The sequence below is a fragment of the Heteronotia binoei genome, chromosome 12 (genome assembly GCF_032191835.1).
Source record: "Heteronotia binoei isolate CCM8104 ecotype False Entrance Well chromosome 12, APGP_CSIRO_Hbin_v1, whole genome shotgun sequence".
Lineage (NCBI taxonomy): Eukaryota > Metazoa > Chordata > Lepidosauria > Squamata > Gekkonidae > Heteronotia > Heteronotia binoei.
Window position 1 is genome coordinate 62654909 of NC_083234.1, and position 26972 is coordinate 62681880.

Below are 26972 nucleotides of genomic sequence, written 5' to 3' on the forward strand. Positions count from 1 at the left end.
CCATCCACAAGGAGATAAAAGCATGGTGCTGACTTGCATGGTTGGTATCGTGCTTGGCAAGACTCAGCCAGCTGCCCAAATCCAAGGCTGATAAAGGGGACCTGTGGTGCTTGAAAAAACTGCTGTGGGAGCTGCTTGATCCAGCCAGGACTTTTTTTGACCAGGAACACAGTTCCAACTGGCTTGGCATCAGGGGGTGTGACCTAATATGCAAATGAGTTCCTGCTAAGCTTTTTCTACAAAAAAAGCCCTGGATCCAGCTAAGGAAGTTAGAGACCAGATGTACATATGGTCAGATGAGAAAGAAAACAGGACACAGGGTCATAACAAAGGTATCACAACTGGGGACCCCAGAACACTGGAGCTGACCATATCAGTAAGGTATCTCTCATTTATTTGCAGGGTGCTATTGGTCCCCCTGGTAGACAAGGATATGCTGGATCCCCTGGCATTCCGGTAAGCTTTTCCTTATGGGCTTAAGGAAGATGACAAAATTGCATAGTATAAAATTGCTGGATTTTTCTCCATGCTTTTAGTGACTTACGGACAAAGAAGCATGCGAAATGACAAAGGCATTCTGTGCCAAGAATTCTGCGAAACGTATAAAGTTACAAGTTCTTTGGGAGCATTAAATGGGTCAGGGCCATGGCACTGGGGAGGAGGTTTTCCCCTTTCATGCCATGTCTCTATTTTCACAATGCATTTTCTTCTTTTCCTTCTCCTCAGGGGCCCTCTGGACAAAAAGTAAGTTGCACTCTCTCTCTTGGTGCGATATATGTATGTGTAATTGTTATGTTTAATTCAATTTATACCACACCCTCCCTGCTGTGGCGGGCGGCTTACATCAAAATCATAGTATACTATGATTGCAATCATAAAATCAATAAAACCATTAAACAATGTAAGTTAAAACAATATACAGTTGGTGCTAACAAATTAGATGTTACTCATATTCTCAGAATGACAGTTGTTCCAGAATTCTCTTACAGTCGACTGAAGGCTTGCTGGAAGAGAACAGTCATACAGGCCTTCTGGAACTGAGCAAGGTCCCGCAAGAACCTAACCTCTTCCAGCAATTGAGCCTGAAATAATTTTCTAAAGTCTACAATTTTCTCCCAAATAGGTTGCCTCATACATATGCATACTCTCCTTCTATATCGATCAGTATGTGTGTCAGGGTGCCCCAGTATGATGTCTGTGGGTGCCATGATGCCCACCAGTACTTCTGGTGCTCACTGAACTTTCTAGAAAGTGGGTGGGGCCATTGTGATTGGCTCTCCTCATTCAAATGAAAGAGTTTTTCATAACTACACCAGCAGCAGCTGCTACTGGAGAATCAAGAGGGCTTTCCTTCAAATGAGTGTGGTTCCACTCTCCCTTCAGGCTTCTTGTTATTTCCCAATCTCTTTTTCCCTCCCCCTGGCTTGCCTGTAATTCTTTTTAATTCTGTCTTCTGTTTCTCCCCTTCACCTTTGGGCTTTCCTTCATTTCTTTTTAATTCCATTTCTGAAATTGTTTTGCAAAGTGAGAAAGAAGGCATTGGCATTTGTTTCATGTGGCAGCCATTCTAGGTTTGGCTCTGTCACCTGTGGTGGCCATTTTGGAGTGACGGTGCTCACCACTCTCTCTCAAAATTCCAAAGGTGCCTGCAGGCTCAAAAAAGTTAGGGAGGCAGCCCTTATTGTGTACTTGTGTAAAAATATACACACTCACCTTTCTGCTTGCCTTAGTTGTGGAGTGTTTGTCGGTGTTAAAACATTGCTCCAAAGCTCTTTTCCTCCCAGTTTTAGGCAAGGGAGGCTAGATGTCTACAAAAGCCTCTGAAAAATACTTCTATAAAAATGCCACTGTGACACATATAAGGTTAATGCCGGAAACCTTAGTCAAGGGACTCAAGCAGTGAAGGCTAGGCATTGTCCTCTATTATGGCAACTTATAAGTGCCACTTCTATACACAGTGGCAGTGCCAATGAAAAATCCAGAATGCCCATCCCCTGCTACTGGGGCCAAAGCAAGGGCTGTCCCTCTCCTTTTTTGAGGCAGGGGGGAGTTGCTGCTGCCACCAGAAGCTGGCTGGCTGAGCCTCAGATGGGGTGGGTATGAGCAGCAGCTCTGTTGGTGGGGCAGGGTTACTTAATTTTCGATTTAAAACATAGTAATCGCAATCCCCAGTGGTCTGCCATAGCAGCCATCCTTGGATCTTGTGATCCTTTTGTCCTCTCTCTTTTTTTTGCCAGGGCCTCAAAGGCTTAGAAGGGCTCCCAGGACCAAAAGGCAAGCCAGGCCTACCAGTGAGTCAAGCTTTACTTTGGTTTTTTAACTGTGCACTTCCAGGCTTTCCTCCATGAGGACTAGAAATTACAAGTGGCAGTCATGCAGCTTCTTTTTTGTATGAGCAACTGTTCCTGTTCAGTGGTACAGAACTGTTTTTATTCAATCCTAAACAGAGTTAAACCTTTCTAAACCCATTGAGTTCAATGGATTTAGTAGGGTGTAGCTGTCGGTAAGATTGCAGTGTAAATCAGTTACCAAAGCATGTACAAATACTGATAACCAACGTTTCTTCTAAGCTGCAGAGTCTTGTGAGCAAAAATAGTTTGGAAAAAATTCATTCCCTATCCCATTTTGGCTCAGTCATATCTGGATTCAAATATGGTGTGTAAAATGGGAACATCTGAAGGCAAGCATTAGTGTCTTGCACATTTAAGAGCAGCAGAACAGAAGTGAAAATAGCAGGAGGACTGGGATTTTAGATGGCCAAAGCTGAATGGAGTTAGTGTGAGCAAGACGTTTTTGCAGCAGGAGAGATGCATGGAATGAGATAATTGAAGCCTTATCCCTAGATCAGCTTAAACCTATCCAAGTGCCCTTTCTGATTTCTGAACCCTTAGCTGTGCTAGTTGCAAGCTTCTTTCTTGAGGACTAGAAATCTCTTTTGTTTCATTAGATCAATGCAGACAGGATGTGAGGTTTCAGAGCTGGTATGGCGAGCCTTTGGACGTAAGAAGTCAATCTTGTTCTGGAACCTCCATTCCCCAAATTTTAGTGTTGCAAAGACAACTGCCTGACAATTATGGAGTCGATCATCAGTTGGTCCAAGGCAGGAGATCAATCTTCCTTGTATTTCTAGGGCACACCTGGCATTCCTGGCCCCCCTGGTACTTGGCTGAATGTGTCACGGGAAGAACTGAAGGTAGGTGTGACATATGGATCATGCCTGGTCATACAGATCATAGGGCTGGGTTAGTAAAGCAGTTGTGTTCTTCCAGCTGATGTGATGTTTCAAGTGTACTCTAATACACCTTACTTTCATCAGCTGTGCACAGTCCACAATTCACTATCCTGATCGTTTTTCCTTGCCCAACTCACCAAATACATCCTAAATTAATGATTTGCAGTACATCTACAAAAAGAAGAAACTCTCAGTGTGGAAAAACTTCCTTACCTGGTTATCTGGATGAGTATGTCACTCACTGTGGGTGATTAGGCAAATGGCCATTTGAAAGCCTGCATTAATATTACGAGGAGAAAAATAAAAAGTCTGCATTTATAGATCAGCTTTTTATGTTGACATGAATAGGAAAACTTCTGGATTAAGAAGTTTCGGCTTTCTCCACCTCAAGTCTGCTCTCAGAGTTAGAAATGAAAAGGTCATGTTTGCATTTAGATGCAGTGGTGGGAAATCAATATATCTAATTCTTAATGTGGCCCCATCTGTGGGTTCTTAGAGTGGAAGATTAGGCCTATGAACAACCAAGAATAATCTTTCTACAACCCTGAAAGAGCTCCAGGTTTACATAAAAATCTGAGATCTTAAAATAACAATAACAATAATAATAAATTAATCGCCTAAATAATAGAAGTGCTGCTAGTAGCTTGAAAAAATTAAATCCCTCTTAGTGGCCCTTGTGGAGATTGCTAGGCAACCACAGTCATATTGCCATCCTTCAAGCCTTGGTTTCTGTCAGTAGAAGGAGTAGGAGGGGGAAGGAACCTAACCAGGACTGTTTTGGCCTTCAAGAGGAGGACTCATCAGGGCCACACCTGGTAGTCACCACTGGGCAATTTGGTACCAGAAAAATTTCATTACCTGCCCAGTACTGGCTGCTTGCTACCATTCAATAGCAGTCCCCCTACAAAAGCCAGTGTGGTGTAGTGTTTAGGATTTCAGACTAGGATATTGGAGACCCATATTTGAATCTCTTCTCTGTAGTAAAAACTCAGTGGGTGGGCTCATGCCAAAAACATGCTTTCAGCCTATTCTCCCTCACAGGTAAAATGGAGAAGTGGAAAATGATGTAAGCAAGGTCCTCACTGCAGAGAAAGGAGAGATGTAGAGGAAGTAAACAAATAATCCATGTGGCTGAAGAAGGGGGCAGATGAAAGATGGGTTGGTTGGTGGTGGGAATGAGAGAAGAAAGCAAGGAAAGATGAGGCTGCCGGGGCTACCATTCCTTGTGGGTTCCCCACTACAAAACTGGGCCTCGCCTGTCAGCCAGCACTGCAAAGGTTTCCTAGGGTCAAGTGACCTGGGGGAGGGAAGGCTGAATATGGGAGCAGCTAAAGGTAGGTTGGTGGTGTGGGAAGACAAATAGGAAGGAGCAAAGGGGAAGAAACCAAGGGGGTTTTCAGGGAAGTCAAAATAGGGGAGGCAAAAAGGCTCTTTTTTGTAAGCTCTTGGAGGATTGGCTACATCAGGGGTGTGTGGCCTAATATGCAAAGGAGCTCCTGCTAGAATTCCACCCCTGGAATGTTCTATTTTTTCCCCTAGTGGCCCAATTATGAGGAGAAAGGCTCTTAATTATGAGGAGAAATGCTTTTAATTATGAGGGGAAAGGCTCTGAATGAAATCAACAAGCTGTACCCCCTTCAGGCTGCTATCTTTGAACATAGTTAAGGAAACCAAATCTTACTACCTTTGCCTCCAGATAGCTTTCTAACAACAGGAGCTAAGGGATCACTACAGAAAGGCCAGGGTCTGCCCTCCCACACCTTAATTCAAGCATTGAAAACTAATAGAGACCCACCTGAATCTGTTTTTTTTGTGTCAATATGTCAATTTCATTTTCCTTGCCTCTCTGAACCTCTTCACACCGCCTGCCCTGTTCCTACCCTTTAATTTTGCACTGCCCTCCTCCTTTGGCTTCCCAGTTTCCTCCCTTTTCATTCCCTTTTTAGCCCTGTCCCAAATCTCTGGGCTCTGTACAAAGTCTTGACATCATGAGCCTAATATAGATATTGTGACGTTCAAACTATACTCTACGCAGCCGTTTTCTCCATCTGCCTGCCATACATGAGCTGCAGGAGGGAGATCTGAAGGCTTCCTGTCTCGTTTCCATCACAAACAAACTTAGGTTTGTTTGTGGCACTTGAATGTAGCCGATGCTTTCATGCAGATGAGCCTACACATTGAGACCAGAGGCGTTGCTGGCAGAGGAAAGCGATCACTTAGATGTCATTTTAATGGTGAACTTTCCCCTTTGGTAGCACCTGGTTTACTCTGCAAGCAAGCTGAACTACAGCATGGTGTGGATGCTAATGGATAGTCTAAGCCGGGAACTGAAGCTCTTGGTGGATCCCCCGAACGGCACCAAAGACTACCCCGCTGCCTCTTGCAAGGAACTTCTGCTGGCTCAGCCTGACCTGCCCGATGGTAGGAGAAAAAAAAAACAGACCCTCCTTTTCCTGGTCAGACTCCATGTGACATTTCTGGGAACAGAAGTACAGCTGTAGTGGTGCTGGGGGAGGAGGTGAAACTGGAGTTTAAATTTCTAATGACTGTCCACAGCTGCTGTTGTTGACCCGCAAGGGGAAACATGTGACAAAATAGAGAAGAAGTGGAGTTGGCAGGCTGGCACCCCAGGGGAGCCCATGGCTGACCCCAGACTTTCAACAGACAGAACCGGCCCCTGACCACGGAGGGAAAGGGCAAGAAGGAGATGTTGTTATCCCCTTCCCTAAGCACTGATTCCAACTGGAAATAGGAGATCATCCTCAGGGGCTTTCGGGGCAGTCTCCTGTTTCTGGCTAGGAGGGGATGCCCAAGGAAAGAGCAGAGCATGACTAAGCTTCTCCTAGGGTTGCCAGTCTCCAGGTGGTGTCTGGAGATTTTCTGGAATGGAAGTTGGACTGATTCCCCACTAGCCTAATGCCACTCTCACTCTCCTCTTCTCCTCGGAGCTTCAGTCGGATTTCACACTATCTGCCCTGGGGCTGCAACTCACTCTGCCTCTTTCACGCAGCAAACAAGATCCTCTAAAAATTGGTTTCTATTTGCTGCACAAAAAAGGCGAAGCGAGTTGCGGCCCTGGGGCAAATAGTGTGAAATCTGACGGAAGCCCCGTGGAGAAGAGGAGCATGAGAGCAGCATAAGGCTAGTGGGGAGTCAGTCTTGGTCTCCAGATGGCAGAGATCGGTTCCCCTGCAGAAAATGGCTGCTTGGGAAGGTGGACTCTATGGCATTCCTCCCCACTGAAGTCCCTCCCCTCCCCAAACCCCATCCTCCTCAGGCTGCACCCCCATAGTCTCCAGGTATTTCCCAACCCAGAGCTGGCATCCCTCTCTCCCATTGATTCCAACATGGCTTGAAGGATCATGGAGGACCCAGCAGTGGGCCTCCACTTGTGGAAGGCAAACAGGGAGGGTGTCTGTGTGCACATGTGCTGTGTGGGTTGGAGGCACGTGTGTGAAAGCAGGCTCAGGGAGTTCATTTCTTCCAGAACCCTGCCCCTAACCGGGAACCAGCTTTGATTAAACCTCTCCTCCTTTATCATCGATTCAGTTCCTCCCTCCACCTGCAGTGACTTTTAACCTTAAAAACCGGAGGGGGCTCTAACTGATGGTCTTCAGAATCACATCCAGTTTGGCCATAAGCAGCTAATGAGATTCTTTGGCAATCTGTACCTGCTCAAAATCCCCGCGTGTGTCCGCTCTACCCCTGCGGTCATGTGCAGCTGCCGCGGCTTTGAGCACTGCGGTATGACAAAACTTGTGAAAAATATGTATTGGCGCGGTGTGTGAAGAATCAGCATGGTGGCGGCTGCGTCTTTGTCGCTGGCCCCAGGTGGGGAGCCAACCCCTAAAAAGATGTTCTGGGTACCCAATGGCTGTGCGGTTTCGTCCTGTTTGCAAGAGATCATTCCATAATCGAGCAGGAGCCGAGCATCGCCGAAAAATGAGGAGAAATCTTTGTCACAGCTGGGGAATCTTGCCATCTCTAAATTGGTCTGTCTTAAGCACTGTCTTTAAGCTTGTAACTATAGCAACACCTCCTGCTACCTTAGTGAGAGATTATCTCTAAAGAGAGAGTGAAAAATAGAAGATGTGCTGCTGAATTCAGCCATAGTTGAGTATGAACCACAGTCTCTGACGAAGGTAGCGTTGACTCCTGAAAGTCTCTGGCACCCCAGGGGAGCCAGAGTCTGGGGTCAGCCATGGGCTCCCCTGGGGTGCCAGTCTCTGACGAAGGTAGCGTTGACTCCTGATAATCTTGTTGACCCCTGAGGTGTTATTGGGCTCGAATTTATCTCTTCTACTGCAAAGATGGCCACCCTCTGAAACCTCAATTTTTTAATGAATCTGTAGGGGCTCTGGAACCTTCCACAGCACAGGTATCAGACACAACTCTTTTGTTAAGGCAGAGGAAGTCAATGTGAAACAGCCAATCTCAGAGAAAACCCAGGTGGAGGTCCAAGGGTGGAAAGGGCCACAGATACCCTTCCTGGTTTCTCTGACCATCTGAGTGTGACTAAGATGTCATTACAGGGAATACCACTTGACCTTCTCTGGCCTAGTGTGTGAAGAGGCTTTCTTGTACCTGCAATTCTCTATTTTGTCCAAAGCTGACTGGTGGCACATTCACTCTGATGTCCTTCAGGTCACCGGTTCAAACAGATTTATTTCCCAAATAGGGGAGGGATTCAGAGAAAACCCGGGTGGAAGTCCAAGTGTGGAAAGGGCCCCAGATACCCTTCCTGGTTTCTCAGAACATCTGAGTGTGACAAAATGTTGTTACAGAGAATACCACTGATATTCTCTAGCCTAGATCCAGGTGGGCAGCTGTGTTGGTCTGAAGCAGTAGAACAAAGCAGAGTCAACTAGCACCTATAAGACCAATGAAGGTGCTACTTGGCTCTGCTTTCTTCTCTAGCCTAGTGTGTGAATTCTCTATTTTGTCCAGAGCTGACTGGTGGGACATTCCCCTTGATACCTTCAGGACAACAGTTCAAATGGATTTATTTCCCAAGTAGAGGAGGGATTCCAGTCTTAACAGTGAAAGTGTGCATGTGTGGGATGTGTGGGACCCTCATTTCTCTCACAGGCCCTCTTTCAAATGGCTTTCCCCCCACTGGGCTCTCCTCCAGCACAGGAGAGGTATGAGGCAGGTGAGGGAAGGAGTTAGCGCCCCCTCCTTGCAGAGGGTTTTTTGTAGCAGGAACTCCTTTGCATATTAGGCTACACCCCCCTGATGTAACCATTCCTCTTGGAGTCTACAGTAGGCCCTGTAAGAAAAGCCTGAAAGCTCTCGGAGGATTGGATACATCAGGGGGGTGTAGCCTAATATGCAAAGGAGTTCCTGCTACAAAAAAACCCCTGTATATCCCTTTGCTTGCTAAAATTAGATCCACCTTGCCCCTCTTTCTGCATCGCCAGGGCAGAGCCTGGTTTAAAAATGTGGAAATGCCACCCATATCTAATTTGGCCTAAAGAGGACTTAATTTCCCCCTTTCATTGCAGGCTATTATTACATAGACCCCAACCAAGGCAGTTCCCAAGACTCTCTGTTGGCATTCTGTAACTTCACTGCCAGGGGAGAGACCTGTATTTCCCCTGTGCAAAATCAGGTAAGAGTTGTGGTTGGGTGCGGGAGAAGGCTGGTTGTGTCAACATGCTCAACAGCGGAATTTTTGCTGGTGTTTATAAACTATCCTGAGGGGAAGAAATGGTGGTTTACATGAAAACTTTGTGTTCAACAACCCAGGTGCCCATCAAGGCTTGGCTGAAAGCATACACTTCAGAAGATACCTTCCAGTGGCTCAGTTCCCTGCCTGGCGGCTTCCTGGTAAACACCTTTATAAGCCCACTGAGGTTTCCAGTACAGATTTTCAGATGGGAGATGAGGGCAGAATAAATGAAAGGTAGCCATGGCAGGCTAGGTTTGCTGTCCTGAAGCCAGAATTAAGAGAGCTTCTTCTGATAGGTCGTATTGAACCAATAGTTGTAAGACCAAAGCTGTTAAGAGGTGTAAGATGTATCACATGACCTCTTCCATCCGATCAGGGGCAAAGGGAGGGATTACAACCAGTGTTCCCTCTAAACTGAGTTAGTGTGAGCTAGCTCACCGTTTTTTAATCCCTGGCTCGCATCTTTTTGTCTTAGCTCAGGAAGGATGACACCAGAGGGACGGTGGCTCAGTGGTAGAGCCTCTGCTTGGGAAGCAGAAGGTCCCAGGTTCAATCCCTGGCATCTCCAAAAAAGGGTCCAGGCAAATAGGTGTGAAAAAACCTCAGCTTGAGACCCTGGAGAGCCACTGCCAGTCTGAGTAGACAATACTGACTTTGATGGACCAAGGGTCTGATTCAGTATAAGGCAGCTTCATATGTTCAGAGGAAACTAATTTATGCAGCAGCCAAATCAGTTGCTCACAACTTTAATGCCAGTAGCTCACAAAGTAGAATTTTTGCTCACAGGACTCCACAGTTTAGAAAGAACGTTGAAAGAAGAGCCCTGCTGGATCAGACCAGTGGTCCATCTAGTCCAGCATCCTGTCTCACACAGTGGCTAACCAGTCCCTCTGGAGGTCCATAGTCAGGCTGTTTAAAAAAGTATTGGGGAACCTGCATTAGGAATTTACCTTTGTCAGGCTGGCTGCCCAGCTGAAAGCAGGGAAAGGCAAAGATTATGTGTACTGGACTCAAGTGAAGACTATTTTAGGAGTTCCTGCCTGGCTCATTGGAGCCATACGAACTGAGCTTGGGGTCTCAGGAACAATGGGCAGCAGGATCCAAATCCCTGCTGCCCTGCACCAATCAGAGACCCCCGGCTGGTTTGAATGAACCAATAATGCGCTGGCGCGGGGACCCTGAGTTGTATATAGTTGGCCCCATTGCTGTATTAGATACCATGCTGTATCTAATAAAGAGCTTGTTATCACTACCACCTCGCCTCATCTATGCATAGAACCCACTATATTATAGATTATCCATAGCGAACAAGGGAAGAAAAGGCCAAGCTTCCTAACTGTTCAGACCAGCAAGTCAGGCGGACCTGGAGTAGGGCCTCAGTGTGGAAACAGAGCCTCTGAGTTCTGGGACCAGAGATGGGCCCTGGGGTATGGCTGGAAGAGAGCATGTGATCGAGCAGCTACACTGATGCTAAGTAGGTATGGGTTATGCATAGGCTGAATCCCTTTCTAAGATGGGCAGTTCAGCCCTTTGCAAGACCACAGAGAGTTGCCGCATCATCTCTGGAATCCATGGCCTGGGGCACAGAAACTTGAGCGAGGGCTCCTGAGAGGGGCCGAAGACCCACCCACCTATCCCACAGGCATATTCTGCAACTTTGGACATGTTGTCTTGTTTCCACACCTGCACAAAGGGAAATAGTAGCCTGCCTTGAGGGATTGTTGTGAGAGCAAGCCCAAGAAAGAATGTCGAGAATTTCTGCAAATTGCAAGTGCTCTACTGAAATGACTATTCCATTGTTTCTACATGTGTTCTAATGTAGATCTGAATCCAGTAGGGGTGGGAGGCCCACAATTTAAGGAAAAGGTCAAGAACTGGAGTTTCAGTGCTGTTGCTATGGAAGATCCGAAAAGTTTGAATACCTTTCTAGGAATAAAAAGCATTCCGTTTTCTAATTAAAGCAAAAATAACTTGGACCAGAAACTGGAAAACACTCCAGTTGCACTCCTTACTAGGAATGCCAGAAATGGAAATTATGAAGGGAAATACTGGTCTGAATAATAGTAAAAGGTAAAGGTGCAAGCAGCAGTCATTTTTGACTCTGGGGTGACATTGCATCACAATGTTTTCACGGCAGACTTTTTACAGAGTGGTTTGCCATTGCCTTCCCAGGTCATCTACACTTTACCCCAGCAAGCTGGGTACTCATTTTACCAACCTCAGAAGGATGGAAAGCTGAGTCAACCTTGAGCAGGCTACCTGAACCCAGCTTCTGCCAGGATCCAACTCAGGTCGTGAGCAGAGCTTGGACTGCAATACTGCAGCTTACCACTCTGTACCACGGGGCTCCTCTAAATAATAAAAAGAAGCAATTGATAATATACAAAATTGAAAGTCTATATAGAAGTTTGGCAAGTGCATGTAGTGTAGTTCTTTATTCTGTTTCAGTTCAGAATGCCAATGAGAATTGCATGAGGCTTTCCCTGCCTGTAGAAAGCTAGCTTGGTAGGGTAAAGGGTTCTGGCTTAGTGTTCTTTCTCTTTAGCATTCTAGTTTTCTAGAAGCAGGCAGGTTTTTACAAGAGTGAGCATTCAAACTCTCAGTCTGATGAGCTTTCTCATGCCACTGGTTCATCTGGCTCAGTATTGTCTACTCTGGCTTGCAGAAGTTCTCCATTATCCCAGACAGAGAGAGGTCTTTCCCAACAATTGTTGTTGGAGACTCAAATGGAGATGGCAGGGATTCAATTTGAGACCTTCTGCAAGTCAAGAGTGTGCTACGTTATTCAGCCACAATATCTCCAGTGTCCCTACCTGCATTCTGAAGTGGTGCAGGCCTGAAGGGTACTAAAGCCAATGCCTTTAAGAAAGACAGGGCTTGGGAGGGGGGTGTCACATGTGGCTCTGCATTATGTTTCGCTGAGCACTGGCTCTCTTGTTTCTGCTGCAGCTGGAGTACCAGGGCTTGAGCACTGTGCAGCTCCGTTTCCTGAAGCTCCACAGCAGCCTGGCCACCCAGAAGGTGTCTTATTCCTGCAGACCTCATCCTGATGGGTCCAGACCACAGCTTGAAAAGGAAATCAAGTTCCTTGCTGACTCCAGGGAACAGAGCTACATGGCTACACTGCAGGGATGCATGGTAAGAGATAGGAAAGAGGGAAGCCCCCGGTGAGGGACTAAAAAGAGAGCCAGTTTGGTGTAGTGGAGTGGTTAAGTGCACAGACTCTTATCTGGGAGAACCAGGTTTGATTTCCCACTCCTCCACTTTTACCTGCTGGAATGACCTTGGGTCAGCCATAGTTTTCACAGGAGTTGTCCTTTAAAAGGCAGCTGCTGTCAGAGCTCTCTCAGTCCCACCTACCTCACCGGGTATTTGTTGTGGGAGGATGGGGGAAGGTAGGGGAGATTGTGACCGCTCTGAGACTCTGAGATTCAGAGCATAGGGTGGGATATAAATCCAATATCATCAAAAAAAGGCTGTTCTGAAATAATACGATAACTGTGCATTGTATCCAGCATCCCCCAAATTGATGGGTGAGTGGTATAGGATCCATTCCCTTTCTGGCACTTTGCAATAGATGTAGAGATCCTTCAGCAGAGGTGGCAGCAACAGAATCTGTTTTGCTGGCCATGGAATCTGCAGAGGGGCTAGGAACTCCAGAGAATTTCCAGCCATGGTATCTGAACTTCCTCTTTTGTTGGGAGGTTTCAGGAAGAACCCAGAGGTTCCCGTTGCTAGCCCTGTTCTGATGCCAGTTTGATTAGCACCCCAGCCCATGTAATCCGTCTGCATGTGTGCATTGGTTTCAGCTGGACAATGAATCCTCCATTACAGACACCATATTCCGTTTCTCAACCGAGGATCTCGGCCTTTTGCCTCTGCGTGATCTCGCTGTCTTTCACAACGGTGACGCCTCCCATCAGTTCGGGTTCACAGTCGGCCCTGTTTGCTTCAGCTAGGATTGTTTGTATCCTGATCTGTTTTTCCCCTTTTTGGGGGGGTGGGGGGGGAATAAAACTTCAAGAAACGGAACGCCAAAGTGACACTATAATTCTGGCTGGCTTCTGAAGCCTGCATTTCCTATTTATGAATTCCATGCCTCCAGCCTTATTACACTATGGACAAATGTTTCCTTTTGAAGGATGAAGAAATACTGTTTATGTTTACAAGGCTATTGTTTAAATCCATTGTTCTATGAAATATATGTATATTATATATGTATAAAAGGTGTTAATTTAAGTAGCAATGATGTTATTTTGGTGAGGTTCTGTCACCTTCTCTGTCTGGTGGACAGAAGCGCTGTGCATTTAATGGCTGCGTTATAACTATTTGTAGGTCATTTCTTGATGATAGGAAAGAGAAAATTTCATAGATTGGAGAGGGGGCCAGGGCTCAGTGGCACAATTCATGGGGGGTTTTGGGGATGTCCCAGGTTTAACCCCCCAGTATCTGCAATTGAAAGACTTGAGGTAGCTGGTGTGGAAGAAAGACCTTTCTCTACCTGAGACTCTTTGCCAAAGTAGACAATATTGGACTAAGGAAACTAATAATTCAACTTGGTATAAGGCAACTCTGTGTGTTCACAGACTGGCATGTAGCCTGCCATTGTACGGTGTCAATGTGTTTTTGAAAGAGAGCAGCCATGGTTATTGGTATGTTTTAGGAAGCCTTCTCCCTTGAGGTGACTGAAAATTCAAGGAGAGGTGTGTGCTACATTCTAATACTTCATGAACCAAAGTGCACTGCAAGCATTTGCTGGAGACGTTGTCAGCAGCCCTTTCCCCACAGATAAATGAACGTGAGACTGTTTGAAGCATGGGGTACAACAACAAGCAAAGCTGAGCCTCTTGATTTCCACCTGCTGCGCAGCTCTTAAAGGCATCAAGCTTCTGTCTACAATAAATTTGTGTACTCTAATGAAGGTACATTTTTTAAAAACAGTGAGTCACTTTGGAGGCACTCAGTCAAGTTGCACAGATATTCCTTGGTGCATTTTTGCAGTTCTCTCTCTCTCCCTCTCCCTCTCTCCCCCTGTCTCTCTCACTCAGCCACTCACATACTATGTTTTATCTGAAACGGAGCACCACAATAGTGGATCTGTAAGGCAGGGATGTTGAACTCATTTGGTATGAGGACTGGATCTGACATAAATGAGACCAGGTGTGTCATAAAACGTAATGCCAGGTAGCAGAGATATAAATTTTATAAAGGGCACAAACTCAAAGAATTTTTTTTAAAAGAAAAAACTTAAAGTAAAACATGCTTAAAACATTAGCACTCGATCCTAAAGGTGCGTTCTTTGTATCTCTCCTGTGCAATCCAGGGAACTGGGCAAAGGAAGCTCTGGCTCATTCCTTCTTTCCCCAGGGGAAAAGGAGGGGGAGGAGCCTCAGCCAATAGAAGGAAGAGAGGCTTGGTTCAGTAGCTCTGCAAGCAAGCTCTCCCTCCCCCCTTCCTCCTCAAGGCCTTAGCCAACAGAGAAAATAGAAGCTTTCCCCTGTAGCTCCAGTGCGACCGAGCAAGCCTGGCAAAGCAAGCTGTGAAGCAGAAGGAAGCAAGAGGGAGAAGGAAGCAGATGACAGCCAGTTGCTCGGGGGCCTGATAGGAGCCCTCCAGGAGCCTGATTCAGCCTTTGGGCCACATGTTTGACACCCCAGCTTAAGTTGCTTACATAACTGAGGAGGTTGGATTTGGGCATCTAGTCTGCCTTTAAGGTTTGCCCTTTAAGGTTGGACTGATCCTCTCCTTTCAGGTAATGCCAAGGTAATATCAGAGGTTCCTTTGCATGTACATACACCACTGGAAAAGAACAGGAGAAAAAGCAGCTTTCATTAAAGGGGGGATTCCAACACTTAGAGCTGGCCGAAGGATTATTGCCACTCTAAGCCAATTGCTTCCTTCCCCTGCACCACAAGCCTCCTGGGGCTGCAACTAACCACTGTGCCTCCTCCATGGATCCCACAGCAGCCATGGAGGAAGGCCCTGCTCAGGTGCTTCAACATAGCATTGCTTGGGGGGACAGGGATGACCTAGTCACCCATGTCCAAAGGTATGGCTGGGTGGCACTTGGGGTTGCTACCACCCCTCACAGGCCCAGCAGTGGAGGATGGCCACCTAGGTGCATGGGCACAGTGCATAGATGCCTGGGGCTGCTGCCCAGAAGCAGCCTGGGAGAAGAGAGCCAGTTTGGTGTAGTGGTTAAGTGTGCAGACTCTTATTTGGGTTTGATTCCCCACCCCTCCACTTACAGCTGCTGGAATAACCTTGGGTCAGCCATAGCTCTGGCAGAGGTTGTCCTTGAAAGGGCAGCTGCTGTGAGAGCCCTCTCAGGCCCACCCACCTCATAGGGTGTCTGTTGTGGAGGGAGAAGATATAGGAGATTGTAAGCCACTCCGAGTCTCTGATTCAGAGAGAAGGGCGGGGTATAAATCTGCAGTCTTCTTCTTTTTCTTCATGGGCCACAGCTGATCCCATAACGCTGCGGGAGGGCCGGCTTGGTGTTCTTCCATCTGTGGCCTAGAGTGGCTCCCTAGGTACACCTGCCAATGCTCAGTGCCCCCACTGGAGGGCTGCAGAATTTAAATCAGCGCCGACAGTGTTGTACTATGGGAACAGCTGGTTCCAATTCCATTGCAGTTTCCAGAATGATGACTTCTTTCTTTCTTTTGTCTTTCTAAGGGAGTCGCAGAGGCATGTTTTTCTAGGTTTGTGAACCAGCCAGGCTCCTGGAGTTCTCCTCCACCTCCCGCTGCTCTTGTTTATGCTACCAAGAAACAAAGCATCCAGGTGCTCCCCCGTGCGAAGGAATGATGTGGGTGGTGCTTTCGAGAGCCCTGGCGTGTTCGCGTTGGGCTCACAGCTGGTGTTACGTCAGTGCAGGGATGGGAAGAGTTCTGCAGGATTGTTCTCAAGGCCTGGGTTTGTGAAGCCACCAACCAAGGCTATTGCCATTGGGCTTTTCAGCTCCTCGCTGACTGGATATCCCCTAGTCTGGAGAATCTGGTCTAGCAGCCTTAAATTTACTCCAAGGGTTGGACTCATTTTAGAGATGCGGGGGGGGGGGGGGGTTGTTGTTGTTGTTAATAGGCCCTTAGGAACATGATGGTCATGAGCTCCCCCAGACTGTTCTCATCTCCAGAGGTAGGTCCATTTCTTCCAGGGTTGCCAGCTTCCAGGCAAGGCCTGATGATATCCTGGAATTACAGCCATTCTCTAGATGACAAATCCAGTTCCCTGGAGAAAATGGCTGCTTTGGAGGCTTCATATCCTGCTGAGATCCCTCTCCAAACTCCACCCTTCCCTAGGTTCTGCCCCCAAATCCCCAGGAGTTTCTCAACTTGGAGCTGGCAACCCTAAATTTTCTCCCCAAATTGTGGTTGTATTTTACCCAGCCACCCCAATTGTGATTACCTTCACCACCCATTGTCTTCCTCTCCCTGTTCACGCAGCGGCTGCACTGGAGGGAGCAGAGTGTGACTTCCTCATGCTTCTTTTAGCCTGATCAGTGCAGGTGGATTGAAAAAGATCAAGGTAGAGTCCCAGCAGTGCCGGATTAAAACCCTGTGGAGGCCCCTAGGCAGTCAGAATCTTGGGGGGGGGGGGGGGGGGCTCGCAAATTATCAGAGTCAGATCACCCCACCCCCACCATCCGCGGCCCCCACTGCAGCCTGCAGGCACCTTCTCAAAAGCCCCTTTGACAAAGCTGCGGGGGAGAGGCAGAGAGAGGCAAACTTGGTGACTATGCCAGCAGCAGCTGCACCAGGCAAGTCGGGCAGAGCGGCTCAGTTGCTGGCTGCGCATGCAGGGTGGGAGGACTGCAAGCAGGGGGGAAATGGGGGGGGGGGGTGGAGCCGGCCTAGGGCCCCTAAAGGTGTGAGGGCCCATAGGCCAGTGCCTACTTGGCCTAATTGTTAATCCAGTCCTGAGTTCCAGCACTGTTGCAAGGGACTCTGGGTTGGATGGGACAGCAGGGCATGATTCTCTTGAGCTCCACTTCCTCTACTGCCTTCAGTCTTGCACCAGTGTCTCCTGCCAGGGGTGGGCCCTCTGCCAGCGCTTGGTGCTGATGCCGGTTCTGCTGAGGATCCAAGCCAAGTTATTATCCACATCCCCTTGCTGTACACACCAAGAGGTTCCTCTGTTTTCATAGAATCATAGAGTTGGAAGGGACTTCTAGTCATCTAGTTCTAACTTCCTGCACAATGCAGGCAATTCACAGATGTCTACACACACACAGAGTGACCCCTGTTCCATGCCCAGAAGATGGAAAACCCCTCCAGGATCCTTGGCCAAACTGGCCTGGAGAAAAATTGTTCCCTGACCGCAAGGCAGCAATCAGCTTTTCCTTGGGCGTGTAAGAAAGGGCCGCGAGAATAAGCACTGATGTAACCCTTCCAGGGTTTTGCCAGTCATATACTTCGTAGCCAGTAGAGAGCAGTAAAGAGTCACTCAAGCAGCAATCCAAGAAAGGCTGGTGATATTTAGGAAAGAGAGCTCGAGGCAAGGAACTCAGGATGAATGTCATTTGGGTGAGATTTGTGGTATCGGCTGCAATATGTAGGTTTCCATGAAGGGGGGAAACCATGAAATTATTAGTGTCTTTCTGCTGTTATGGTACGTACAAAAAGAACGTGAGCTGAGAAATTGTGTACATTCTGTAACGAGAAACCTTGTCAGGCGAAAGGATTTGTTTTGCTTTGTGTTCGGTGAATTTTCCTATAAACATTACAGCAATATGAGGACAAGATATAGCTAACAATAACTGAAGATTAAGTGGACCCTGAATCCCCTGAATGTTTTTGTTAAGACAAACAAACATAATCCGTTCTTCCAATATTGATCTGTTCCTTACTCTGCGTTTCAGAAAATAGATTATTTTAAGCAATTGCTGTTTACTGGAGAGTCCTGGCACCAATTTTGTGCATTGTTCTGTCTTTTGATTAGAAAAATCAGCATGTGCATAATTAACAATCACAATTAAATAGCTTAATTATCCAGACACCTCAAAAATTCTCTGACTGTATGGACCTCAAGATGACTGACATTTTGTTCTGGTTTCACTCTGTTCCACTGCTGAATAAATGGTCGCCAGGTTTGGCTAAACGGTCCTCATAGCTAATCTTTTATCCAGCTTTTAGCAATTAACAAATTGGCCACTCAATAATTTTGACTTATGATTTAGAGCCTGTTCCTTCAAGCAACTCTCTTACCAATACAAAAAGATAACAGTATTAAGTATCTCAAAGTTAAAACATCTGTTAGCAATATGCAGACCTCCTTCTGAAAACAGCTTGAATTTAAGACGCTCCCCTCAAATGTGTAAACCAATCCCCCCCCCATTATAAAACCTGCATCTTCAACATTTACCTTTCTGTTGTTGATCCATCTTCTACTGCCAAAGTTAAAATTTCTATTGCCAAAGGTAAAATTTAACATTTGACATCCCAACGAGGAGCGGGGGGGGAGGAATAATAATAATGTGGTGGTGGTGGTGATGACAACAACGATATTGGATTTTTATCCCACCCTCCACTCTGAATCTCAGAGCGGCTCACAATCTCCTTTACTTTCCTCCCCCACAACAGACACCCTGTGAGGTGGCTGGGGCTGAGAGAGCTCTCACAGAAGCTGCCCTTTCAAGGACGACTCTGTGAGACCTATGGGTGACCCAAGTGCAGGAGTGGGGAATTACACCTGGTTCTCCCAGATAAGAGTCTGCACACTTAACCGCTACACCAAACTGGCTCTCTACGTGACGTGTGGACTGGAAGAAGAGACTCGGAAACCAATGTCCATGTGAAGAGATGTTTAAATTGCCGAGCCTAGCCATTGTCTCCTCCTGGGCTGCTTGCTGAGGCCTCTGTCTCCACTGCCCCTCAGAGCAGGGAGGTCTTGGCATTGTGCCACAGTTGGCAAAGGAGGAGGGCAGGAAGCAGCTACAGCAGCACGATGAAGCCACCCTGGGTTGACTCTGTCACGCTCCATTCCCCAGGGAGCGATCAGGTGGTAAGTGACAATAGCCAGGATTGGGGTGGGGATTGTTCTGTGTGTGTGCAAAGGGAGAAACATGTGCTTCTGTAGGTTTCTTGTTTGTCTGTGCATGAGTGACAGTATTTCTGTGTGTCATGTTTGTGTATGAAAGGGTACCTGAGGGCACCAGCTCATGAAGCTGCCTTATGCTGAGTGGGCCCACTGGCCTATCAAGGTCATTCTTGTCTGTTTTGACTGGCAGTGGCTCCCCAGGAAGTTGGGATGGAAATCTACATCACCTGCCTCCTGAAACTTTAAATCGGAAGTGCCAGGGATTGAACCTGGGACCTTCTGTGTGCTAAGTAGATGCTCTACCACTGAGCCATGGCTTTTCTCCCTTTCATATGCTGAGCGTATGGGAGGTGGGATTTGCAATGGTAACTGTTTTCTAACTCTTTGATCTCTTAGCATGTTATGACAAGTTGTTTTCTATGTCTGAGCAGGCTCACTTCCTTCAGCTATTTGTCTTTGCTTCGGAGCAGGGTTCTTTGGCATGGATTAATCGGGATCGTAATTTATGGCTTGGCTGCCTTCCTCAACTGTTCTGCTTTGCATGGATGTTGAGTCATCGTCAATGGGTTCGCCACTTGCCTTTCAGACCAGAGGCTCTTGGCTTTGCATTCTGCACAATGGGCGCATGTTTTCCGGTATGTCCTCTAATTGCTTAAGTGCTTAATAACATGGTATGCATGTGTGCAGCCCGTGGCCGAGGTCAGACGCACATAAACTGATGAGATGGGCATGGATGAAAGTCAGATGCATGTCGGATTTTATGCAGTTGTCCAAACATCAGCATCTGGCAATGGTCGTTGGCTCGTTCGTGTCCCGAACTGCCACGAATGAGACGCGGACTTTTTTGATAGTACATTAAATCCGGAACAAGAATGCTTCTGATGACTCCCGCGTGTACTTTCTATGTTTGAATGCTCCATTGTAGCCGACTCGTCTCAAGCGCACATCCACTTCCCTGCGAGAGCCCACTCCAAATGATATCATTGCGCCAGCAATTGTTGACTCAGCCTTCCAACCTTCCAAGGTCGGTAAAATATGTACCCAGCTTTCTGGGGGGAAAAGTGTAATGACCGAGGAAGGCAATGGCAAACCACCCCGTAAAAGGTCTGCCGTGAAAACTTTGTGAAAGCAGCGTCACCCCAGAGTCGAAAACGACTGGTGCATTTAGGGACCTTTCCTAAATGGTGGGTGGGGGAGGCAGATGACCCACCTTTGCTGTCTCCCTGCCAGGGGAGGAAGATGACCCACCTTTGCTGTCTCCCTGCCAAGCGGAGAGACAGCAAAGAGAACTCCTGGGCTTCCCTTTCCTTTCCGGGTGTTTAAATGGGGGGGGGGGGATGCAGATCGCCCACCTTTTCTGGCACCTTTTTTTAAAAAAAAAAAATCCAATCACGATATCCCATGGTACTGTGCTTGCGCGAGTGTGGAATGCCATCTCAAAAAATGAGGTCCGGTTGAGACCTCTGATCAACCAACGACGGGACCAACGCTGCTTAGAACTGAAGGATGGAGGGATGTCTGATCAGGAAATTTGTTGTAAAAAAGCTGCAGGGTATAATAGCGACGGGTTAGGGATGGATTTAATGGTGAGTGTGACTGCGGCCCATGTCTGGTTTTGCCTGCTTGAATCCTTGCTCTGAGTCCTTGCTTGGCACTTGTGACAGTTGGAGACAAGTCTGGGTTGTGTAAGAGAGATCTCTGCTGCCTTGTCTATTGGCCAGTGACAGAGGAACTTGGAAGAGGATTTTCTGTGGGTGATTCTGCACTACTAGCTTGCCCCTGTGTTGCTGCAGTTCTGTTTTCCCTGGCTCTGATTTTTTAATTCCACACCACAGCTTCCCCCCGCCCCCATTCATCCACATTAATGTGTGCTTCACCCTGGACCTCTACAGATACTTGTCTCTAAACAGTGTGTGAGTGTAAAAAAGCATTTCAACTTTGACTTGATGATGATGGATTTCTACCTTGCCCTTCACTCTCAATCTCCGAGTCTCAGAGCTGCTTACAATCTCCTTTACCTTCCATCCCCACAACAGACATCCTGTGAGGCAGGTGGGGCTGAGAGAGCTCTCCCAGAAGCTGCCGTTTAAGGACAGCTCTGCGAGAGCTACGGCTGACCCAAGGCCATTCCAGCAGCTGCACGTGGAGGAGTGGGGAATCAAACCCAGTTCTCCCAGATAAGGGTCTGCGCACTTAACCACGACGCCAAATTTTGGATTTAAAGTGTAACAATTCACAGGCAGAGGAGATCCTGAGAGTGGCCTCAAACATGGATGCTAATGGCTGAGGGCTGAGGATCATCTGTGAGCAGTGTTCCCTCTAAGCTGAGTTAGTGTGAGCCAGCTCAGTTTTTTAGCCTTTGGTCACGCATTTTTTGGCTCAGCTCAGGAAAAATGGCCCCAGAGCAAACTAATTTATGCAGCAGCTCACAACTTTAATGCCGGTAGCTCCTGAAGTAGAATTTTTTGCTCACAGATTGGAGGGAGTATTGTCTGTGAGACTATGGGATGCTGGGATTCGGGCCTCAGAGCAGGTGGCTGAACAATGTACAAAGTGTGGGTGCACAGCTGACTGCCGCAGGGGAGGCTGCTGTCATTCCAGAATTCAAGATCTGGAGAAAATGGCTGCTTTGGAAGGTGGACTCTATGGCATTAGACACTGTTGAAGTCCCTCCCCTCCCCAAACCCCATCTTCTTCAGGCTTCACCCCATCCCCCAAATCTCCAGGTATTTCCCAATCAACCTGGCAACCCTAGTATTATGCCAAGGAGTATTATGCCATCCTCTAAAGCAGCCATTCTCTACAGGGATACAAAAAGAGATGGCTATAGAGAAAAGTGATATTGTAACAAGAGGGGGAAAAAACTGTATAAAAGTAACGACTGTTGATACAAGTCTTGGCTTGCTACTCTAAATTTTGAAACAATTTATTTTCAATACTATTGACAAAAAAAATTAAACACTAGATGTCAAATTTTTAGCAACATTGGCAAAATTACAATAGAGGGTTAATGTTACATCAGCAGCAGCAATGGGTGGCCTAGGGAACTATCCATTTCATTCGCCTTAGCTCAGCACAGAGACATGTTGAATCTGGCAAAGGGTAACCCCTAATGGAAGACTGTTGATCTCTGAGGCTCCAACTGCAACTGCCTATACAACAGTTGTAAAAGCTGGAGAGTGTCTAAATATAAATTTGAAGGAAATATGGGGTATTCCATTATTGAATTCAAGGCTTTACCTAGTGTACTGCAGCCTGAAGAAGGCGAATGAAATCTAGGCAATCCATCGCTGCTGCTGTTGCTGTAACATCAACCCTCTATTGTAATTGTACCAATGTTGTTAAAATCTGGCTTCTAGTGTGTAGTGTTTTTTGTCAATAATTTTGCTAATAAATTGTTTGTTTCAAAATATAGAGAAGTAAGCCAAGACTTGTATCAACAGTTGTTACTTTTATACAGTTTTTTCCCCCTGTCATTCTGGGAGATCTCCAGGCCCCACTTGGAGGTTTTTCCACCCCCCCCTCCAAAGCCCAGCAGGGACTCATTTGCATATTAGGCCACACCCCTGACATCACCATTGTTCTGCGCAAGACTTTTTGTAGGGAGAGCCCAGCAGGAACTCATTTGCATATTAGGCCACACCCCCTGACATCACCGTTGTTTTGTGCAGGGCTTTTTTTTTAGAAAAAGCCCTGCATGAACTCATTTGCATATTAGGCCACACCCTCCGGCACCACCATTGTTTTGCGCAGGGCTTTTTGTAGAAAAAGCCCAGCAGGGACTCATTTGCATATTAGGCCACACCCCCTGGCACAAAGCCAGCCGGATCTGCATTCCTGCTCAAAAAAAGCCCTGAACCTTCCTTCCTGTCTTAGGTTCAGCAGCAGTAGACATCTGAACATCGCTTGCTGGGAAAAGAGGGGAGGCAAAAGCAGTGACAGGTGTGGCTTCATGCCCTGCTTCTGGGCGATACAGCAACATCCGCCCTTAGCCACGATGGCTAAAGGGGACCTCAGTGTTGAGAGGCAGGATACTTCTTAATGCTAGTTGTTGGGGGTGTAGCAGCGAGGGAAGTCTTTGGCTTCTGGGCCCCTGTTGTGGGCTTTCTGGGGCATCTGGCTGGCCACTGTCAAAAACAGGATGCTGGACTTGATGGCCCATCAGTCTGATCCAGCAGGGCTCTTGTGTTGCTATATCTAAATATAATCACCCAGTCATATCATGAGCACAGCCTATTCATGTAATATACTCAAAGGAAATCTAATTAGATGCTTCTTAATACCACCCAACATCCTGCCCTGGCTGTGATAACGCTGGTTGTCTGGAGGAAATGGAAAGGGGGAAATAAAGATCCTATTTCATTAGTGCGAGGAAAGGAGTATCCCGAACTCTAATAGATTCTGCTGGGTAGCCGTACTGGTATGAAGCAGCAGAACAAAGTTGGGTCCAGTGGCACTTTTAAGACCAACCAAGTGTGCATGCACATGAAAACTTATACCCAGAATAAAACTTGGTTGATCTTAAAGATGCCACCGGACTCAGACTTTGTTCTCTTAACTCCAATTGTACACAGCTGAAGCACTGGGAAAGAAATGGCACAACGTTCTTCCAAAATATATTCAGTTTTGTCAAGAACCCATTGGGGTCCAAGAAGAATATCTCTAAATTCCACACCATCAGGGACAGGGACAAGATTATTTTAGGGTTAAGGTTTCCAGGTCTGTGTTGAAAAATACCTGGAGAGTTTGGGGGTGGAGCCAGAAGAGAGCAGGGTTTGGGGAGGAGAGGGGCCTCAATAGGGTACAATGCCATAGAGCCCACCCTTCAAAGCAGCCATTTTCTCCAAAGAAGCTGATCTCTGCTAGCTGGAGATCAGTTAGAAAAGCGGGAAATCTCCAGGCCCCACCTGGAGGCTGGCAACCCGATTTAGAGTGCATTCCAAGTCTGACCATGCAACAGGTGTTACAGATGGACGTTCTTGCAAATTAAATAGAGGATCAACTGTTTGTTTTGTTGCTTTGGTCACACATCAAACAGACTATTTGCCTTTTTAATTTTTTTAAACTGCCATGGTTATGGATTTACAGATGTTTATCTTGCTCTTCTTTTAAGGAGCTCAGGGCAGCATATGCTGACCTACCCTCCTCTATTTTACCTTTCTAACAACCCTGCAGGGTAGGTTAGGCTTGAGGGTGGCTGACCCAAAGTCGGATCAGATCCTAGTCCAACACCCTAATAACCCAGCTGCACTGACTGTCAATATATAATACTGCTCTTCCCCGCCTCCCAAGAAATGTTAGCTTCACCTTCCATTAAAAATGCTGGAGGAGATCCATTAAAACAAACCTGCATTCCTGTTTTGCAAGTGGAACAGCAAGCCTTCCTTTGCCAGTTTGTGGCAGGCTCAATGGGAAATCCCTAAAAGCCTCTGAAGAAATGCTGGAGCAAGGAATGTACCACATAGTCCTGTTGAGCTGAGCTATGATTTGCCTTTAAATCATAACCTTACTAAGACCTTCTGCTAGGGTGGGAGACTTTCTAGCGGCACATCTTGTTGCTGGGAGATGGGAGAAAATAATGTTAAAAAGTCATGCATGAGGTGATGTCAGTTCTAGGAAAAACCCAGAAGTAGCATCATGGCACAGTAAGAATCACAAGAAACTCTGTGGTTTTACCCATGGATTTCTGGTGATTCTTATAGTAACGTGACATCACTTCCTTTTTTTTCTGGTGGTGACATTGTGGCACTTGCAATACTGGTCCCCGCCCTCTAAGCTCCCACTGGTTGTCTGACACAGCCTGGCAGCTCTAGAACCTATACCCACATACACTGCCAATTTGTAATGACATTTTTGCTGTCTCCCATCGTGGATCTCATGTTGAATATGCTGACATAATGCTGTTTGTTGTTTACTCAGCTGCAACTGGGTAGCTCTGCAGTCTCCCACAATGCACACAGGTGTTTCTTTTTGGTTTGATCTATTTTTAGTTGCACATTTATATTGTCTTTATTTATTTTTTTACAAACCTGCAAGCGATGCCCGCACCTCATCAGCATTAACCCACAGCATTCCCTTGAAACGACCTCTCCCAAAATCTTGGGACAGAATCAGGAAAAGGTGTATGTCCTCCTGACTTCCTTCATTCCCCACTTGCCAAAGGGAGATAGGATGTGGTGGTCTGCTTGCAGCAATTCAGCCATGCTTTTCTTTTTGTGCATAGTTTAAGTCCTTTTTTTAAAAAAAATGTTAATATTCTATTTAGCCCTTAAAAGTTGCATGCAACACACAAGCTAGGACTGCCAACTTTGGGTTAACATAAGAACACACACACACACACACACACACATATATATATATATATATACACACACACACACACACACACACACACAATCACTAATAGCTACTGATGGACCTCTGCTCCATATTTTTATCTAACCCCCTCTTGAAGCTGGCTATGCTTGTGGCCACCACCACCTCCTGTGGCAGTGAGTTCCACATGTTAATCACCCTTTGGGTGAAGAAGTACCTCCTTTTATCCGTTTTAACCCCACTGCTCAGCAATTTCATCGAATGCCCACTAGTTCTTGTTTATTTTATTTTTTATTTTTATTACTTTGCATTTATATCCCGCCCTCTCCGCAAGCGGACTCAGGGCGGCTTACAGTATCATAAAAACAATCAATTCCATAAAACATATAAAACCATAATACATTTATCAGTTTAAAACTATTACGCTATCTCAATCCAGTCTGGCGGTATTGGGTTCTGACTATGACCACCAGCTTCTGTAGGATGTCCGGTGGCAGCCCATTTTTAGTCAACCAGAAAAGCCTGTCTAAACAGTTCGGTCTTACAGGCCCTGCGGAACGCCGACAAATCCCACAGGGCCCTTATAGCTTCTGGGAGGATGTTCCAGAGTTCTGGTGCTGCCACCGAGAAGGCCCTAGATCTTGTTGCGCATAACCTGGCTTCTTTTGGGCCAGGGGCAGACAGCAGATTTTTTGTCCCTGATCGCAGTGCTCTCTGGGGGATATATGGGGAAAGGCGGTCCCGTAGATAGGCAGGTCCCTGACCATAAAGGGCTTTAAAGGTTAATACCAACACCTTGAAGCGAACTCGGAACACAACAGGCAACCAGTGCAGCTCTCTCAGCACTGGCCGAATGTGCTCCCGTCGTGGTAGCCCCATTAACAGCCGTGCCGCAGCGTTCTGCACTAGTTGTAGTCTCCGGGTTAGCGTCAGGGGTAGCCCCATGTAGAGAGCATTACAGTGATATATTCTTGAGGTGACCGTAGCATGGATTACCGTCGCTAGGTCGCTGCGGTCCAGGTAAGGGGCCAGCTGCCGTGCTTGCCGAAGATGGAAAAAGGCAGATCTAACAGTGGCTGCCACCTGAGCCTCCATTGTAAGGGAGGACTCAAGGAGCACGCCTAAGCTCTTGACCTTGGGGACCGGTATTAGTGGCACCCCGTCAAGGGCTGGCAGCTGGATCTCTCTCCCCGGACTGCCCCGACCCAGGTAGAGAACCTCCGTCTTCGTCGGATTCAATTTCAGCCGACTCAGTCTGAGCCAGGAGGCCACGGCTTGTAATGCCAGGTCTAGATTTTCCAGGGTACAGTCAGACTGGCCACCCATCATTAGGTAGAGCTGGGTGTCATCCGCATATTGATGGCAACCCAGTCCATACCTCCTGACAATCTGGGCAAGGGGGCGCATATAGATATTAAATAACATCGGGGATAGGACCGCTCCCTGCGGCACCCCGCAACTAAGGGAGTGCCTCTGGGATGCTTCCTCCCCTATCACCACCCTTTGTCCCCGATCTTGGAGAAAGGAAGTCAGCCACTGCAAGGCAGATCCCTGTATCCCCACATCGGTGAGGCGGTCAGTCAGTAGCTGGTGGTCAACCGTGTCAAAAGCGGCTGACAGATCTAATAACAGCAGCACTGCAGAGCCGCCCTGATCCAGATGTCGCATAAGATCATCCATGAGGGCGACCTGAACTGTCTCCGTCCCGTGACC

At 47.1% G+C, this 26972-nt stretch overlaps 1 protein-coding gene across 1 annotated transcript; it reads left to right on the top strand.

Moving 5' to 3' along the window:
* Nucleotides 1-2215: 2215 nt before the first annotated feature.
* LOC132580366 (collagen alpha-3(V) chain-like) lies at nt 2216-12882 on the top strand. Its single transcript, XM_060251117.1, has 7 exons — nt 2216-2291; nt 3131-3193; nt 5488-5653; nt 8737-8843; nt 8981-9061; nt 11853-12041; nt 12713-12882. Exons 3-7 carry the CDS (start codon nt 5524-5526, stop codon nt 12860-12862), a joined length of 657 nt encoding a protein of 218 aa, XP_060107100.1. The 5' UTR covers nt 2216-2291; nt 3131-3193; nt 5488-5523; the 3' UTR covers nt 12863-12882.
* The last annotated feature ends 14090 nt before the right edge of the window (nt 12883-26972 follow it).